We start from the raw sequence: 20,181 nt of genomic DNA on the forward strand, positions 1-20,181 counted from the left end.
TAGTAATACTTCTGTGTTTACTTCTATAAAATGTTGAGCTGAATCATAACACTCTGATTAAAGACCAGTTAATAAGATTTTAATTCCGTTTTTAATATGTAAAAAAAGTTTGCTTTCAGTGATTTACGCTTCAGAAATCTGAAGAGGTGAATTCCCAGCATGCAACCACTACTTTTATTTTTCTTCCTGAAATTAGGTTCATCCACAATACTGAAAATTTTTGTTTTTCCCTATTCAAAAAATGCTTCTCCTTATGCCACATATCATTGCACATCCCAGGAGGCCAGGCACTGTCCTTGGTCAACTACAAGGTAGCATGAACCAAAAGTGTTCAGGTTGACCTGCCTCTCCAATTTTCCCTCCCTCCCTGTAATGGTCCAACAGAAATGGAAAACTGGAATATTGCCTTCAAGGTGCTACAAGTGAGTACGGATGAGAAAGTCCAGGGGGGGGCGTTTATATTGCACCGTATATCTTTCAGAGATATCGCAAAGTGCTTCATGTACAATTAATTACTTTGAAGTGGAATCACTGTTGTTATATAGGCACATGCAGCAAAGAATTTGCAAACAAGATCCCATAAACAGCAACTGGATGATTGACTATTTTTGAATGTTTTTGTTGTTGTCAGTTGAGGGAGAAATGCTGGGCAGAACACCGGGAGATCACATTACTCGCCTTCAAATAGTTCCACTGGATCGTCAATGTTCACCTGAACCAAAGGAAAAGGCTGAGTTTCAGTCTGATAGTCTGAAGGATGGCACCTTAAATAATGCAGAGGTTCTTAAGTGCTACACTGGAGTGTCAGCCCGATTTTGTGCTCAAGTCTTGGAATGGGACTTCAGCCCACAGTCGAGAGTTCTACACTGACACCTTATATTTACATGTTTGAGTTAAAAAGAAATAGGGATTATGTTCTGAGTTAATAGGTTGGATAAAGGGCACAAAATCAGTATGGACCAAAGTTGTGATTCAAAGAGGGGGTTTAAGAGGACGCTGAGCAGACTCTGCTTAACTGACCCCAAGGTTAAGATGTGACCACTAACAATGTAGACAAAAATAAAATAACCTGAGTAGGGACTTAAGGCCGATCAAAATGCATCAGTTTCAAAAGCATCAATTAATTCAGGATTGAGGTTTCAAATGGAACCAGCAGCATCAGGTATCCAACGCACTCTCAAGCAGCAAACTCCCCAGTGGTGAGCTGTACGCCTGGAGCTTGGAATAAGGCCTGACCCGAAAAGATTCATTGGGGTTGGCTGTATACAACAAAGTTCCTTCCACCTCTGCTCAGATTAGAAAATTGGCCCTGCAGAAATGATAATAATGCATTATACTAACTTGAAGTACATAAACAGTACAAAGAGATTATTTGACTCTTCATAGCATTATACATTAAAATTAAATGCTCTGATCTTTACCATTTCTCATTTACATTTAAGGCCTGCATCTTTTATTTTTAAATTTGCAGGTTGAGACACAAGTTGAGGGCTAAGATGCCCATCATCAGCAGGCATCTCATCTCTTCCACAACTCACCTCACTTTCTCATACTATCTATATTGCAAAATGTAGCAAGTACTGCAGTAAGCGTGCTCAAAATTTTTAAGCAATGCAACAGAGTAGTTCTCTGGCAATGAGAGGTTTGCAGATGAATAAAGGGTCTGAAATTTTCTTCAATTAGCATCAAATGAAGTGACAAGTTGAACACTTTGTACCCAATATCTACTATTAATATTGATATAAACAAGTTCAATCAAAACTAACTTAACGACTCTAAACACTAATTGCAAAGTGTCAGAATTTCAATTTTGCACTTTTTAAAAAAAGTACCTAGCTTCCAAAGACCACTTCTGTTTCCTCAGTAAAAGGCACACACACACACAAAACTACTTTTATCATCCTTGTGAATCTTTTTTGCACCCTCTCCAATGCCTCTATATCCTTTTTATAATATGGAGACCAGAACTGTGCACAATACTCCAAGTGTGGTCTAACCAAGGTTCTATACAAGTTTAGCATAACTTCTTTGCTTTTCACTTCTATCCCTCTAGAAATTAACCCTCGTGCTTGATTTGCCTTTTTAAGGCTTTATTAACCTGCGGCACTACGTTTAGTGATTTGTGCGTCTGTAATCCCCTAAATCCTTTTGCTCCTCTATCCCATTTAGACTCTTATTATCCAAGCAGTATATGGCCTCCTTATTCTTCCTACCAGAATGCACCACCTCACACCTATCTATATTGAAATTCATTTGCCAATTACCCACCCATTCTGCAAGTTTATTAATGTCCTCTTGCATTTTGATGCATTCTTTTGTATTAACTACACCGCACCCAGCCCCCCACCATTTGATGTCGTCGACAAATTTTGAAATTGTACTTCAGATTCCCGAATCCAAATAGTTAATGTAAATTGTGAACAGTGGTCCCAGCACTGATCCCTGTGGAACACCATTTCCAACATTTTGCCAGTCCGAGTAGCTTGCCTTAACCTCTACTCGCTGTTTTCTGTTTTGTAGCCAGCTTGCTACCCATTCTGCTACCTGTTCCCTGACTCCACATAGAATGGTTATAGCATCGAAGGAGGCCATTTGGCATTTCAAGCCCGTGCCGACTCTTTGTAAGAACAATTCAGTTAGTCCCATTCCCCCACTTTTTCCCCGTGGCCCTGTAAATTTTTTCCCTTCAAGTATTTATCGAATTCCTTTTTGAAAGCCACGATTGAATCTACTTCCTCCCTCTTCTATGACCGTGGGCCGACCATGCGGTACCTTATCAAAGGCCTTTTGAAAATCCAAATATATTACATTGCTGCATTACCCTTGTCTACTCTGTTACTTCTTCAAAGAATTTAATAAAGTTGGTCAAGCATGACTTTCTCTTCTGAAATCTGTGCTGACTATTCTTTATTATATTTTCATTCTCTAGATGTCTTTCTATTACATCTTTGAGTAAATATTCCATTATCTTTCCTATCACTGATGTTAAGCTAACTGGTCTATAGTTCCCTGGACTGTTTCTATCTCCCTTTTTAAATATAGGAATAACATTAGCTGTCACCAGTCCTCTGGCACTATTCCCTTTTCTAGTGAATTTTTATATATATGTAAAAGTGTGTTTGCTATGTCCTCCCTAACTTTTTTTTAATATTCGCGGATGCAATCCATCCGGACCAGGGGTCTTATCCTCCCTAAGTTTGATTAGTTTATCAATTATCTCCTCCCTTTTGATCTTAAATGTTTTAATATTCTTTTTTGATCTCTTCTTCTAATGTCCTGCCCACCTTGGTAAATACAGAGGCAAAGTAACTATTCAATATTTCTGCCATTTTGCTGTTGTTACCTACGAGTTTATCGTGTGCATCCCTTATTGGCCCTATCCCTATTCTGATTTTTCTTTTGTTATTTATGTGTCTATAGAATACTTTCCTATTTTTTTATATTCCTTGATAATTTAATCTCATAGTTCATCTTTGCTTTCCTAATTTTTTTTTAAGGCTTCTTTCCAAACCTCTTCGCATTCACTTTTGTCTTCCTCTCCTTTATTGTCTATGTACTTAGAGTATGTCTTTTTCTTTAGTTTCAATTTTACCCACATCTCTATCATCCATGCTGATTCATTATCAGCTAGTTTGTTCTTGCTTTTTAAGAGGCATATACTTCTCCTGAACATTTTTGATCATCATTTTAAATATTACCCACTGCTGTTCTAATGCCTTAACTGTCAATTTTTCCCCCCATTTACCTGCCCTAGCTCCATTCTCATCCCCACAAAATTAGCTTTTTTACAACCTATTACTTTGGTCTTTCTCAATCATCATTTTAAACCTTATTATGTTCTGATCGCTATTGTCTAAATGTTTCCCTGTGCAGACTTCTCATCTGTTCTGGTTCATTTTCCATTACTAGATCCAGCAGTGATTCCTCTCTTGTTGGGCTTCTGACATACTGGGTAATAAAGGAGTCATGTACACACCGTAAAAACTCCATTCCTTTTCCCTATCTTTCAAAAGGGAATTGGATAAATACTTGACGGGAAAAAAGTTACAGGCCTATGGGGAAAGAGCAGGGGAATGGGATTAATTGGATAGCTCTTTCAAAGAGCTGGCACAGGCACGATGGGCCGAATGGTCTCTTGTGCTGTAACTACTATGATACCTTTTCTTTCCAGTTTATTTGGGGGTAGTTGAAATTTCCCATGATTATTATTCGATGTTTTTAAAAAAATAATTTCATAGATTTGTCAACTTCTTCATCCTCCACTTCCCTTCCACTATTAGGTGGTCTGCAGAATATACCCATTAACATGATCGATCCCTTCTTATCCTTTGTCTTAATTAGTACAGTGACCTCACCCTGCTTCTCCCTTCCCTATCCTTTCTAACCGCCAGTCCCATTCCTTATGTAATCATGTTTCAGTTATCCCTACCACATCTGGTTTCTCGCTATTAATTATTGTCTCCCGTTGCCCCGTTTTGTTTCAGATGCTGTGCACATTGCTGTACAGGCAATTTAATTTGTTTTTAGTAAGTGTTCCCCTCCCTTTGTTTTTAACAGTCATTTTGTACTTATGTTCTATAACTGTATGTGTTTCCTGACTGTTCATGTTACCCTCATTCTTTAACTTGGTCTGACCTTCACTCTCATTTCTTTTTTCTACAGACTTATGTTAGCTTCCCCAGATCCTCCCCTGCCGTCTTACTCGTTTAAAGTCCTGTTGACAGCCCTATTTATCCTTTCTACTAGGACACTGGTACCATTCCGGTTCAGGTGGAGCCCGTCCCAGCAGTACAGCTCCTTCCTGTCCCATGAAATGGAAACCCTCTTTCCCACACCACTCTTTCAGCCACACATTCACTTTCCTGATCTGTCTATCCCTATGGCAATTAGCACGTGACTCAGGTAGCAATCCCAAGATTACCACCCATGAGGTTCTGCTTTTTAATTTAGTTCCTAACTTCTGATATTCTCTTAGCAGGACCTCCTCCCTTTTCTTTCCTGTGTCATTGGTCCCAACATGGACCATGACAACTGGATCTTCCCCTCCCTTTCCAAGTTCCTCTCCAGTTGTTCAGAGATATCCTTTACCTTTGCACCAGGTAGGTGTAATCATATATCCAATACAAAACACTTGCATCTGTTAGAAGGTAACATTTGATGCACTACTGCTTCAACAGGAAATAATGCATTATAGTCTTCCAGCACCCTCTCAAAGAGATTTGACACTAAATTTTCTACTGCAGTCTTCAAGAGATAATGCACCAATTACTATTTACCCCCCTGCAAATCAAGAGCAAGCATTTTACCCTAGTAATGGAAACCTCTCTTAATTGTAATCTTTTCGTCTTTCTGATCAGCCATCTCCAGTAGTACTAAACTTCTAGGAGTGCAATCAACAAGCAAATCTTAATTAAAAAATCCTCCCCTATTCTCAAAGTTTCTCAGTGAAAGAAGTAATCTCCCAAACTCAGATTTGTCAGTTACCATTTATTCACCACATTTTCTCTTCCAATGGGGCTATAAGTGGTATTTAGCTTTTTCCTCTTTTGGGTATTGAGGACCTATTTCCCATCAATTCACTGGTAAGTACAATGTTGACAGCTATATTCTTCATCCCTTGATCAAATCAAAGTTTCAATATTTACTTCTGCACCCTGCAGAGGGTAGAATTGGCTCCATACCAAACAGTCCTGCGGTGGCTACCTGCAGCACAAACCCAAGAAGTTGTAAATTGCCAACTATCAGTCATGACTGGTTCATGTTAAACAGATTTATAATTCTAAAGATGCAAAACAGAATAAAACATCAGGAAAATTCAATTCTGATGGAGCTCATTATTCAGCAGCATTGCGATAACTAACCCCAGAACTCCGATTTGTGAAAGTTGCAAGTGAATACCAACCCTTAATTCTCCACACAGAGAATTTCCAAGTTAGCCATTGAGGGAGTCACCGAGTGAAAGCCTAATATTCACCTTGCAGGGGAAAATTTGCAACCTCTCCCCAAGCAGAACCCTGCCATGTTGCCACCTATCATTTAATGCATATTTGACCTGGTATATTATTGCAATGAAAGCTGGCAGCCCAATATGCTTTAAATATGGCTTACTTCAGGATCCACAGAAAGTCAGTATGAATGGTTTAAAAATCACCTCAGTGACAACATAAAACAGTAATACTGTCTACCATAACACTTTTTCGTACAAGTTGTCTCAAAAGCTTTTTGAAACTTCCACTTGCACCGTGCTACCTGGATACCAACATGCCCGGACAGTATATAATACCCAACTATTTGTTTGATAAAGAACAGGCTGTAAAGGTAGTGAGAGGAACAGAACTTCAAATAGAATACAAATCGGAGCATTTTACTCAGAGAATCGAGCCTTTTGCGAACTGAACTTCAATTCTATTAATCAACTGCTGATCGGATTCAGATAAAGTCTGGTGGTTAACGATACAAAAAAACCCTGCAATTTGACAAATCAAAAAGGTTCTCGATGCATCATGAGTCGCAACGGTATTTTACTCATTATGAAATGTAAATAATTTTTTTTGACTACTTCCTTGGGTTCTAATGTAAACATGGAATTTTGCTTTATTGTAACAGTACATATGTTATCAAAATAAATTTGAACTTGGAATGTACCACCTTTTCATCAGAACTAAACAACTGCTATGCTAGATCCTATCCTCTCTGATCACATAGCAGTTGTTTGGTTCTGGTAAAATTGATTTCAATGTCAGCTTTGAAAAGGATACGTGTCATGGACAACTCTGGGTGGTGACGCATGTTAATTAACACCCATGGGGCCAATGGCCAGAGTTTAGCTTTACCAAAATCCTTGAGACAACAGGGTCTGCCAAATTGCCTGCCTACCCTTCGGCTAAAGATTGGTGCATAAATCAAAGATTTTTTTGGAAGGTGGGGCTTAAAAGAAAAATAAGCAAATGCCAATTAAGACGACAACAACTTGCATTTATATATAGCACCTTTTAACGTTAAAAAAAGGTCCCATGGCACTTCACAGAAGCATACTCAGACGAAAATCAACACCGAGCCAAAGAAGGAGATATTAGGAGGGGTGACTAAAAACTTCGTCAAAGAAGTGGGTTTTAAGGAGGAGAGGGAGCTAGAGTGGCAGAGCGGTGTAGGAAGGGAATTCCAAAGCACGGCCGCCAGTGGTGGAGCTAAGGATCTCAGGAGACACAAGAGGCCAGAGTTGGAGGACTGCAGAGATCTGAGAGTTGTAGTGCTGGAGAAGGTTACAGAGATAGGGAGGGGCAAGGCCACGAAGGGATTTGAACATGAGGATGAGAATTTTAAAATTGAGATGTTTGGGGACCAAGTCCCAATCTCGGCCAATGAGTACAGGGATGATGGGTGATCAAGATGTAGTGTAGGATAGGATACAGGCAGCAGTGTTTTGGATGAGTTGAAGTTTATGGAGGGTGGAGGAAGAGGTGCCGACCAGGAGAACATTGGAATGGGCAAGTCTGGAGGTAACAAAGCCATTGTTGAGGGTTCTGACATCAGGTAACAAGGCTCTACTTCTTCTGAGCAAAGCTCCAAACACAGTTATACATCAAGAACAGAATCTATTTAATAATAAATGGAACACTGATACAAGTCGGCTTCTGCAATACCCTATCATCCTCTGCCTCCCTCTCTCCCCCTTCCTCACAACCTTCTCGGTTTTGCCTTAAATACTCAACTTCCCCTTTCCCACTTGAGAGGAGCCACTACTCGATCTTCTCTCAGCCCAGTCAATAAGCATCATTGTGCAATAGTCTTTAAATACTTCGACTATTAAATGAAATTTGAACACCAATGGGAAATATCGGAGGGAGTGAGATTAGTTGACAGTTTAGGTAATGGAACATAACAACTAAATCATTGTACTCACCATCTATGTTCAGCATCATCTTCCACATGGCAGGTCTGACAGACTGATGGAAACCAAACCAGACCTCTCTACCCCCACCCAATGGATGGTCATACCCTTCGGGGGCAGAGAAGAAAGAGCGGCCAACAGGGGTGTACCTGTAACAAAGCATAGAAATCAGAACACTAATTTAGAGCATAGTGGTATGTCTAGGGTCTTACATACCACTTCTAACTGGTACTGCTTATACATTCAGCATTCAGGTGATAAAATAAAGCATGAGTGAGTGACTCAAATTCTACAATAAAGGATAGTCCTTTTTTTTTTTAAAAAGAAAAGGAGCAGGAACTTCAGTTATAAAAGTAATAAAAGGTGCAAGAAAAGAATATAATAAAAAAAACTTGCAAGGGATATCATAGGTAATGGAAACTATTTTTATACATATATTTTTGGAGAGTGTAAAGGGGCATGTGGGCCCAGGAAAGTCAGAAGCAGGCGAGACTGTAATGGATAATAAGGAAATGGCAGACTTGTTAAATGAGTACTGTATCCGTTTTCACAGTGCAGGAAGAGGACAAAATACCAGTGATACAAGGGAACCTAAAAATAAGTAAGAGGAGGAATTTAGTGACTAGTACAAGTTTAAAAAATGATAATGGAGAAAATAATGGGACTTAAGATAGACAAATCTCCAGGACCTGATGGTTTCCACTCCAGAGTATTAAAAGCAATAGGTGAAGAAGTTGCAGATGTGTTACCAATATAATTTTCCAAAGCTCACCAGATTCAGGGTGTCCTTGGATTGGAAAACTGCAAATTTCAATCCATTATTTAGGAAGCCAGGTAACTACTGACCTGTCAGTTTAACATCAATTGTGCACAAGTTACTGGAATCTATCATCACAGAGTGATTGAGCACTTGGATAAGTAACAGTTGATCAAAGAAAATCAGCATGGATTTGTAAAGGTGGGTCATGTCTGACTAATCTAGTTGAATTTTCTGAGTAGGTCATTAGTATGGTGGATAGGGGAGTGCCTGTGGATGTTGTCTATATGGACTTCCAGAAAGCATTTGAAAATGTTTCACACGAGAATATTAGCAAAAATGAGGGCGCACTGAATTGGAGGTTACCCTGTGGCATTGGTTGGGTGGAGAGAGAGAGAGAGAGAGAGAGAGAGTTGTCTGATTGGTGGAATGTGACAAGCGGTGTCCCCCCAGGGATATGTACTGGGGCTTGGCTTTTCACCATACATATTAATGGCTTGGTTGAAGGAATAGAGTTGTACATCCAAGTTTGCAGGTAACACTAAGTTAGGAGGCACAGTAAGTTGGGTGGATAGGAACAGGAAGTTACAAAGGGACACAGACAGACTATGTGAGTAGGCAAAACTACGGCAGATGGAGTTCAATGTGAGGAAATATGAAATCATCCACTTTGGATCTGAGAAAGACAATTCACAATATTTTCTTAATGGTGAGAGACTAGAAACTGTGGAGGAGCAAAGAGGTTTAAGTGTCCATGTATACAAATCACTAAAAGCTAGTGCATTGGTACAAAAGGTAATCAAAAAGGCTAATGGAATGTTGGCCTTTATCACAAGGGGGTTAGAATTCAAAAGTATGAAGTGACGCTCTAGCTGTACAGAGCTTTGGTCAGACCTCATCTGGAGTATTGTGTTCAGTTTTGGGTACTACACCTCAAGAATATATTGGCCTTGAAAGGGGTACAGCGTAGATTCACCTGAATGATACCAGGGCTTATGGGGTTAAATTATGAAGACTGGTTGCATAAACTGCATTCCCTTGAGTTTAGAAGGTTGAAGGGTGATCTAATTGAGGTGTTTAAAATGATAAAAGGATTTGATAGGGTACATACAGAGAAACTAATTCCTCTGGTGGGGAATCTAGAACAAGAGGGCATAATCTTAAAATTAGAGCTCGGCCATTTGGAGTGAAATCAACAAGCACTTTTCCACACAAAAGGTAATGGAAATCTGGAACTCACTCCCCCAAAAGGCTGTGGATGCTGGGTCAATTGAAATTTTCAAGACTGAGATCAATAGATTTATTTTGGGTAAGGGCATCAAAGGATACAGCACAAAGGCGAGTAAACAGAGTTGAGGTATAGATCAGCCATGATCTAACTGAATGGTGGAACAGGCTAAAGGGACTGAATGGCCGACCCCTGTTTTTATGTTCCTAAGGAATTAGATAAAGCATAAAGGTTCTAAATCAAATTTAGACAGCTTATTTTGTGAGCCAATTTGGTGCAGCTGTTTCAGTAACAACTTACATTTATAAAACACCTTTAACGTAGAAAAACGCCCCAAGGTGCTTGCCAGAGGCATAATCAAAAAGATTTCCTTCCACAGAACTTCTTTACAAATACAACAGATATTAGTGAAATAAAAATCAATCTTTATCCATCCATTTCTGTATAAGTGTGTGTATGCATATGTGCGTGTCCAACTTTTGAGGCACTGATTCACAGAGGCATACAGACCAGGAAAGTTTCAGATTTGATTCCCAATGTGCTGAACTCAGTCTCAACTAAATCTGTTTTAAGTAAACTACCATTGGACTCTGTAGCACTGGGATAGAGAAAGGATGAGATGGGTGGGGGGTGAAAAGAGAGGGAAAATAGGGGGAAGAGACAGGGCACACGCCTTTGATGAAAGCAAGTATGCCAATATAGGGTAAGGACAGGTTTAGGATTTGCCGTGACGCTCTTTCTGCTCAAATGGTCGACTGACATTTACTATCCACGCCCACAAACAAAGAATGGTTACTTGGGCGAGGTATCAGAGGATGCCTAGGTCCAGCCAAGAATCAACACCTGCAGGAGGGTCTGGGGAAAAATTAGCAGAAAAAAAGTGACACCAGAAAAGGTTGCATCAGGACTAAGCCCTTTGAACTACCTTTTGCTGTTCAAACTATCTCACGATTTTGGGTGCCACTTCTTCTGATCCCTAGAGTTTTCACATTTTTTGAATGAACGCATGTTCAAAGTAACTGATCTCTGTACTGCAGAATGGAACACTTTTTCTCCCTCCTATTTTTTTCCACTCAAGTGTCAACATTAAGCCCAACTGGATCAAGTGGAGAATTGGCTAGAGAGAGTGAAGCCCCCTTTACTCTGTCCCACCAATATACCTTAGCCTTAACACCACCTCTTGAGCCTCACTCCAGGATTTGAGCATAATCTATTCTGACACTTCAATGCAGTATTAAGGGAGTACCACATGGTCAGTGGTGCTCTTATGTTAAACCGAGGCCTCATTTGCCTGTTTAGGGAACATTAAAGATCACATGGGATTACTCTGAAGAGGTGCAAGAATTCTCCCAATGTTTCAGCCAATATTTCCACCCCAAACATCACCAAAAACAGATTAACTGATCATCCATCTCATTGCTGTTTGTAGAATTTTGCTGTGTGCAGAATGGCTGCCGTGTTTGCTTACATAAGAGAGATTGCATTTCAAAGCAATTAATTTAATGTGAAATATTCTAGGACAATTTAGTGAGATGAGGTTGTAACAAAAATGTTTGATTTGGTTAGATTATCCACTAATTTCCTTATTGCTGGCCACAATACAAACACAAGGTAATGGTCAGTTATTGCTAGTGGTTTTCTGAAAGCTGGATAAAATTTACATTATAGTCTGGCTAATATTTGTATCTTAGAGCAAAGCAGATATTTGAGTAGCTCTGGAGCTTGGTGGTATGACTGTACACAATACACCTTGTCAGGGACCTGTCTCGCAGCTAATTGAAAGTATTTGACACAGATCAATGAATCAAACAATCTTATTCAATTCCAAACATTTTAGGAGATGGACATCCTGGAGTAACGATTCTGATTGACAGCTGCGTCTGCAGTGAAACCGTTGGGCAGGCAAGTTGGGGATGGTGGGAGCACAGCCAATGATTCTTTGTAGTTCCTTTGATGGGCAGCAATGTGGACAGGAGCTTTTAATTGTGACTTACATTTGGCTGCATAAGTTTAGTCAGTCAGTCAGCAGGGAAACTAAACTGGGCAGTGGCTCTGTGGTTGTGTTTCACCACATAGGAAGTGAACGACTGTTGCAAGGATCAATTTTATGTTGAAAGGTATAATGCGCCTTTGTTATTTTGACATTGAAGAGAATAGTAAATATATTGCTTGTGCTGAATACTGTTTATTTACCTGCTTAATGCTAAACAAATATGGCTGCTGGTTTATAGCCTCAGCTCTATCAGATTTAGAGTATATATTCAAACTAGTCAGTAAAGATGAAGGAACCATGTATTGGCACGTGATACTTACCAGTAAGCCAGAAAACAGTGGCATGGGCTCTTTGCTCAATTCCTGGGTCTCATTACATTTACCTAGGTATTAGGCAGATAAAGGCACACTCTGGTTCATAAAGGGCATGAGGTCCGCTTACAGAAGTGGTCACTGACACTGAACAACAATGTATATCTAATGTAAAAACGTAACAATAAGGAATGATATAAATGCACTAGTGTGCAATTCCTCTACTTCCACACGAGCCATCTCTGTAGCCTGAATTTGGGGCAATTTTCCATCCCTAATTGAACCACAATAGCAAGGAAACTATTATTGCATCAGTGTAAGTTGAATTTGAACCAAGTACCAGAGCTAAAAATACAGTGCTGTATACTAAACCACTGTACCATTCAATCTCCATCTGGACACAGTTTAAATGGAAACTGTTCCATTAATCAAGTTAGGTTAGGATGGCTGCTTAAGTTCTGGACAAACTAACATTTAAAACTTAAGTGTATGGGATCTAAGTATGTATATCTTGCAATTACATAAGTGAACTGAAACTTGATTTAAAAAAAATATTAAGTTACAGGAATTGTACTGAAACTTTGATAATCAAATGTGATTACTAGATCAAACAATAATTACCCGAGTACATATAACTGAGCACTGAAACCACTTCTGCAACTTAGAAAACATGGATGTGTATAAATTCTGGAGTGAGTTCCAGAAATACCAATTATTCAAATATGAAACTATTTAATATTTTAATTTTACTCAGAAAAATATTAAGTGAAAAGCTTGATACTTCAATTCTCATTAACATGCCTAGATTTCCTTCTGAAACGTCTAATAATAGCAAATATATATATTTTTTAAAAATCGATCTGTTTGTAACAGTTTTAAAGCACCTGAAAGTAAGACACTTGCATTGTGCAACGTGGAACACCAAATGCCTCATGCAATACATTGCTAGTTATCACTTATCACTGCAAACTTGCTATTTGATACATTTCATTTATTGAAAATAGCAATTTGTAAACCAAAGGGAAAACAAAATCCTTCAAGTAATTAACTTTGAAAGGAAACAAACAGGACTTCAGGTATTATGTTGCAGCGATGGGAAAAGTTTAAAGAAACCATTTCATAATCATCTTGTTTAAAATGTTATCTTGGAGAGGTAACAGTAAATACACTTGAGGCTTTCCCATCCCTACATTGGACCTAGTTGCAAAAAGGATTTATTGCCTTGCACTTTTACAGTTAGAGAATTCTGTTCGTCGTCAGATTTTCATTCTTAAAAGGAAAGCATTCTTCACATATTGTTAGGTTAGCCCCAGGTAGCTGTGGATAGTGTCACAAAAGCGACATCCTGCTATGGCCCAGGTGAACTTCCCTTTTTGATGCGTAAAAATGCAAAGCCTTTCCTGTACCATCAATTTGTTTCCCTGCAGAAGCTAATAGACATGTACAAAAAGCCAATTAACTAAAACACTAACTACCTACAATAAATCCTACCAAAATGGAAACAATAGTACCAGATGAGAAGCAAAGATTAACCTACAATATAGGCAAGCTAAGTTACGTTTCCATTACATTTTCACAAATAAGTGGGATTTTAACCAAGTAACCTAATTACAAACCTACAAGAGGAATTTATTTTTACAAATTGATTTCACCATATGACAAGTATGATACAACAATTATCTTAGGAAGTGGGTAGTGCAGGGAGATGTCTAAGACACAAGGACAAATGCAGACTGTGGGGTCCTTTGATCCAGCACACAAAGCCCCTGCTGCTCCCTTTCTTTACTTGATTTCAGCTTCAGATCTTCAAAGCTCCCAAGCTCCCAGGCTTGGATGACTGGAAAAGGCTGTTTCCTGAGTAATGGATTTTAACTGATCAGGGAATTAGCCTTTACCGTGCTCCAGGAACTTAAAGGGCTGAAGCTTCTACGTTTTCAAGCTTCGAGGAGGATGGGGAAAGCTAGCTCTGTGTCCCCAGGTAATTCTGAAAACATGGAGATCTCAATGCCAACTGCCCACTCTACTCACCCACCATTCCAAGCCACCCTATCTGAGGCTTGAACCCATGCCAGTCTCATTCTCAACATCGCTGCTTCCTATTCCCCCCCCCGCTCAAGGTCTACTCCTCACCCATTGCTCACCCCATACCTCCACTCCCCATTACCATCCCAATAACTCCTCTCCAAGTCACGCAGCCGATCCTTTCTCCTTACTAGCTCCATTACAAACTCTGCAGTCACTCTTCTCCCATATGATGCTTTCCACCCCCGACTCTGATTACCACCGAAACTCCCCAATTACACTCGCAACTCATCCTTCAACTCATCTACAACTAGTTTCCTTTTTCTCTGGCTTGACTTACTGCCACCTCTATTGCAATGCAGCCTTTCCAAGAACCCAGTACCAATACAGGTCTCTGACCATTCCTTTATTACAGTGGGTCCTTTCAAACGTGTCCCCCCTTCCTCTCCAGATATCACATGCCATTTATCGGTTCCTGCAATCCCCACCTACTGCATCTGCCATACAATTACCTTCCTAATTAACATAAATGTTAATTACATCTCATTGCTGCCTGGAGTGCATACCCTTAAGGCTCTACTTCCAATTCCTCTTCACATTTCCAACAGACATAAGTCAAAGCCCTTTTATTTTAATCCTGGCGGGGACAGTGAGATGGAAAGTAGAGGGATTGCTTGAATTTTTGTGTATGGGAAGGTTTAGAATTTTAATATATGGAGATTTCACTTTGCGTGTATGGGAATCTCACGACCGAGGGTTTTCTTTTTTTGTGTTTTTGGGGAGGGTCTTGGACTCCGTATTCAGGGACTTGCATTTCTTGTGTATGGAGGCTTACATTCCTGAATCATCATATGCAACCCACTCACTTGTATTGATGTGTGCATCCAGTTTCCAGCTCCAAAAAGGTTGAATATCTCTGAAACCTAGGTTTCAATCCAGCCCAAGCGAATGGAATTGAAGTTCCTAACTGAATTGAGTTCGAGCAGGCTCAACCCAGATTCTTATAGCACAAGTCCATGGTTTAAAAAATAAGCTGCCTGTAAGGCACAGGTTGCCAACTTCATTCAAAGACCATTAGGATAACAAGTGTTGGAAGTAAAAATATTCAGACTGAGCCAGTGGGGAATAAGCTTGGGGCTGAAGTATAGCAGAAAGAGATTTCTATAAACATATCAAGTACATAATACCTGTTCTGGGTGTCACCTTGAGTGCAAACACTGAACAAATAAATAATTACCTGCTTAACAAAACAGGGATAAGAAGCCACATTATTTCACAACCCCTTAAACTCTATTCTGAATTCATCTTCACTTACATTTCAATTTGAGCTTCCTCTTCTTCCCACACAGAAGACATTTCACTAGTCTTGATCAGACCATCTGGGAGTGAGGGAAGAGAGGGGTCTTCCCACACTATTCATATAAGCTCCTTGGTAGGAACAGCAAAATAAAGCACCATTTCTGTTAGCTTAATCAAGTCACAATGGATCTTGCCAGAAATATATCTATTACAACACCTGGGCCCTGAAATTCCAGATCATCTTCGAGAACTTCAGTGAGAGATCGATGAAACCCCCACAGTTAAGGTGGGAACCTGGGAGGTCCCCCACAGATTTTCCAGGTGTTGGTATTCACAAGCCAAACCCAGAATGTTTCAGTTATATCTGACCGATGTCTCAAATACTGCACTAAATTTACAATATCTTATGAATGAGAATTTTAAAAAATTCTTTTTTTTTGTAGTTAATATGGAGGCCAATATTATAACAACAGCAAAAAGGAGGAAGGTTGTGTATTATTAAAATGCGATGGTGATGACAGAACATAGCTTTGGACTCATGATTCCCCATATGACAATTGCCCAATCTTACGTGCATGAAAGTATGGCTGTGACTGGTTACAAAGCAGCACTGGCAGAAACTGGGAGGGAGATGAGGAGGAAGAAAGACATCACCTGACTACCTTTTTCAAATAGGGAATATTGCACGCAGCAAGGAGATTTAGAGGCAGGTGGAAGGAAAAAAAAACAGAATAACTTACCCAATAAAAATAAATGGTTTATCTGACTGCTATTGATGGATTAAGAAATTGACAAAATCAAAACCAAGAGCTTAGTAAGAATTTTGAGTTGATACTCACTTCATGGAGGGGAGGTGTCGGAGGACAACATCGACAGCATGTACAGGATTTGTGCTGAGTGGTTTGTCGAGGTCCAACCCGGGCAGCAGTTCTGGCATACTACGACCTGTAAGAACTTCGTGTAGCAAGTGCCAGCTCACTCTTGAAACAAATTTTATTGACACCCTGAAAATTCGGTCCTTCCCTTCTCCTGGTAATGTCACCTCCAAATCCACCTTCAAAAATAAAATTGTAAGCCAATCTATGACATTCCCTTCAAGTACAGCTCTTTTTTTTTTAAAAGAGAGAGGTAGTTCTATTGTAAAAAGCTAACTGGCCACCAATGGAAAATAGATGAAAAAATATCAGGGACTGGGTGGTGCAATGGGTTATTGTTAGTATCCCTTTCATCTCGAGATCTGAGCTCAAGTACAGCCCAAACTAATGGCAAAAAAGGAATAAAAGTCTACTTGTTGGCTGCAAATGTTTCTACATGAAAATGGGCTTGGGTAATCCCAATTCAATTTCAGGCCAACAACTCAAAAACTGCATCAATTTAGTATTACTTAGTAATTTTAGTACTGTGGATATATCACACTGGTACAGAAAGGGTGCCTTGCTGAGTTGGGGCCAAAAGCACATTGTTGGTACAGAGCAGATACAGCTTACTGGCTGTGCTATACTTGACCTGGGAGTACTTGTTGCTGGGAAGGCATCCCATTTTGAACATCAACATCCCTCAGTTTGACAAGCACAAAAATCACAATTAAAAAAAAGGGTGGCGGGGGGGGGGGGGGGGGGGGGAAAAAGAGCATCAAAACCCGATGCCAAAAAGACCAGTGATAGGTCTGTGCTGAGTACCAAGGAATAAATCAAATGCTTTCATTGCAAATGAGGACCAAAATGCCCCTCCCTGTGTGTCACCATTGCTATAATTTTGCTAGATAACATACAAAAAAAGTTCATTTCATGTAATTTTAACTCTTGAAATCACAGCAGCACAACAAGCTAATGTTTTCTTCCCTCCACACATTTTTTGAAATTGAATTTAAGGGTTTATACCCATTTTATGAATCAATTATATATTTTGATTACATGGGGTTTACAGGAGTACATTAATACAGTAACATTTTTGCTTTGGTTATGATTGCGCTGAAATCAATGCACGTTTAAAAGGTGGGCATACTTTTTTTGGTCATTGTTGTTGGTATGTATTCTCCTCCTAAGACATTTTTGGAGGAAAGAAAGGTGTAGAACAAGATTTTAAAAATAAGCTTAGCATTTTTCCAGTTTAGCTGGATGCTGAACATCACTTGTTCATTATCCCAAACATGCATCTGCCACGTTTCTTGTGGAAGTTTGCCACACTGCTATGGGTGGGAGGGCAGCAGAAACCTTCTGGCAGATAGCCACAAGAAATGTGCAGGTTTTCAGGTTATGAGGAGCCCTCCCTCTCCAGTGGGGAGACATGCAGGCACTGGGCTGGGTCCTGCGGTATTGGAAAAAAATGTCATGGCCCTTGCGATCTCCTGAATTGATTCCCAGAATCACTGAATGTGAGGCATGACCAGAATATCTGTAGGAGTACGCCATTCTGGTCACAACCCCCAGAACATAATCTAGTATGGAGGTAGAAGCTGTAAAGGGTGAGTATGCACAATGCATAATATTGAGTTGGCCCTTGCAGATTTTAGGCGAATTCAAGATCACACACCATCAAAACAAATTCAAAGATGCAACTCAATGTAGGGTGATTTACTAGAATCATTGAATGGAACAGGGCACCGTTTGTTTAGCAATCATGCTGATATCTCAACAAGACCAGAGATTTTTAAATACATCTTCTTCTGGATAAATAAATTTCGTTATTAGTGAAACTGAGGCTGAAAAACTGAAACAAAGCCATAAACGAAAGGTGATAATGTTGCTGTCAACATGAGTTAAATGCTCATAAAGCTGACTCCCAAGCCAACATAGACCATTAGAAACATTTACTCTCAAAGTTCACCTTTATATACACATTCCTTATCTGAGGCAATCAAGACCATCAGTTAAAATAAGCATACTCATTGCCGTTGCACATTAACTACTGCATACGAACTGTCAGACATATCCTTTGGTAGTTATTAACATGTCCATTGCTTGGAGTGTTGAACAGGTATCAAATTTCTTTACATAAACTGGAACAGCCCTTACCCCAGCAGTGCTGACGGGAATGGGATCAGCAGTGTAGAGACTCCTTTTCCCATCGTAGACAGGTCTTCTTTCTCCAAAAATTTGAACTTTAAAATGCTGAACCATGGAGTCAACCACTTCCCTACAATGGCATAGAAAGACTAGTGAGAAGTGGAGAAAAGAATCAAAACTCAACATCCCATTTATTGACAATACAAGAAAACTGACTATCACTTTCCAATTTTCCCTTACCTCCCCTCACCTGAAAGGAGCAACCCCTTACGCTCTTAAACGTTTCCATATAGACAGTGACTTTCTGGTATTTCACTCTTAGTGACTATTATTCACTATCCATGCTCTCATGGACATCAGTAATGCTACTGAAGTGTAAGGAGAGGAAGGATGTTCTAACTGGGTTCCACTTTTTCCTCACCTGGCACTCACAAGGGCTCTTCCATGAGATGATATCTAAAAGTGGTAACCTAATCAATTCTTTACCATTCTCAAACCCTGAAGACCACCCCAGTTGAAAATGGCTAATTCAACACTGACCACACATCAAACTTGGGACTTTCCCAGTCTGTGTGGCTTATTATTCTGTACTACCCTGTGGTGCATTTATCAACTGAGCCAGTGGGGTAGAGGCCAAGACGTTACATTTCTAGGTGAACTGAATGATACTGTAACCAGAGTTTGTACCCTGTTGGAGTACAAAGATTTAGATAATTTACACACACACACACACACACCTCCATTTTGTACTGCTTTGAAATGAGGAGGGGTATGGCAAATACCGTAGTAAACTCCCTGAACTGGGATCATTACATTTCACGAGTACTTTACTTCTTTAATACTCAATAAGCCATTGGTATTCTGGATACCTGCACATTGTATTGCTCATTACTATTGTAAAAGCTGGTGTACAAGTTATACCTTCATACATGCTCTAAATAGAAAGGACTAATTTAGAATTCAGGTTTAATCATAACATGAATAAAACAGTTCAACAGCTCAAGTTGATTATGAAGCCAGGACTCAGAAGCAGATCCCAGTACTATTGGTAAATAAAACATGCCAGTGGATTTGGATCTCCAAATAAAAATTAAAACAAAAAAGTCTCAATACATCACATTTAAAACACTTTGAGCCTAGGCTTTCAAAACCTAAAATCTCATCAAGCATTTATAACTAAAACAAAATTGTGAAGTTCACTGATTGTTACAGACTTGATTAAACCAAACTCACAATCAACAATGGAAAACGTTTAAGTGTTGACAAGCAATGGATTCATTTATGAAATAAGATGAAAGAGCATGGTCAAGTAACTTCCCAGTGAGGGTGCAAGGACAAAATAATATGCAAGCCAACCCACATTATCTTTATGTACCTGACATCTGACTACAATGCAGAAGAAAGTTTCTTTGTAGATGAGACTTGCGCATATTACATGATTTCAACATGTTCCTGGTCTTCAGCGCTGTTTGAGTTTAACATTCCATTGCAATTTGATTTTCACTAATCCTTGCTTAGATTCAACAATTCAAATGGGAACCAACCAGCATTTATGAACAGTCCCTCATGAGATTAGACTACAAACTGCAGATACGGTCTTCTTCAATCTTTGAAACAAGTTCAAACTTCACCTAAAATTAGGATGAGGATCCGTGGGAGATTGAGCAAGCAATCA

General features: G+C 39.5%; 1 protein-coding gene across 2 annotated transcripts in view; it reads right to left on the bottom strand.

The window, feature by feature from the left end:
* LOC137342569 (protein argonaute-3) overlaps positions 1–20,181 on the bottom strand; it is a 113,454-nt gene that overhangs the window by 49,652 nt on the left and 43,621 nt on the right. For both annotated transcript variants that reach the window (XM_068006535.1, XM_068006536.1), the window contains 3 exons: positions 18,516–18,636; positions 16,341–16,555; positions 7,904–8,040 (listed from right to left, as the gene is read on the bottom strand). In XM_068006535.1, the coding sequence (XP_067862636.1) occupies positions 7,904–8,040; positions 16,341–16,555; positions 18,516–18,636 (473 nt within the window). The remainder of the gene's footprint in view (positions 1–7,903; positions 8,041–16,340; positions 16,556–18,515; positions 18,637–20,181) is intronic.

The sequence above is a fragment of the Heptranchias perlo genome, chromosome 26 (assembly GCF_035084215.1).
Source record: "Heptranchias perlo isolate sHepPer1 chromosome 26, sHepPer1.hap1, whole genome shotgun sequence".
In the NCBI taxonomy this organism is placed as follows: Eukaryota; Metazoa; Chordata; class Chondrichthyes; order Hexanchiformes; family Hexanchidae; genus Heptranchias; species Heptranchias perlo.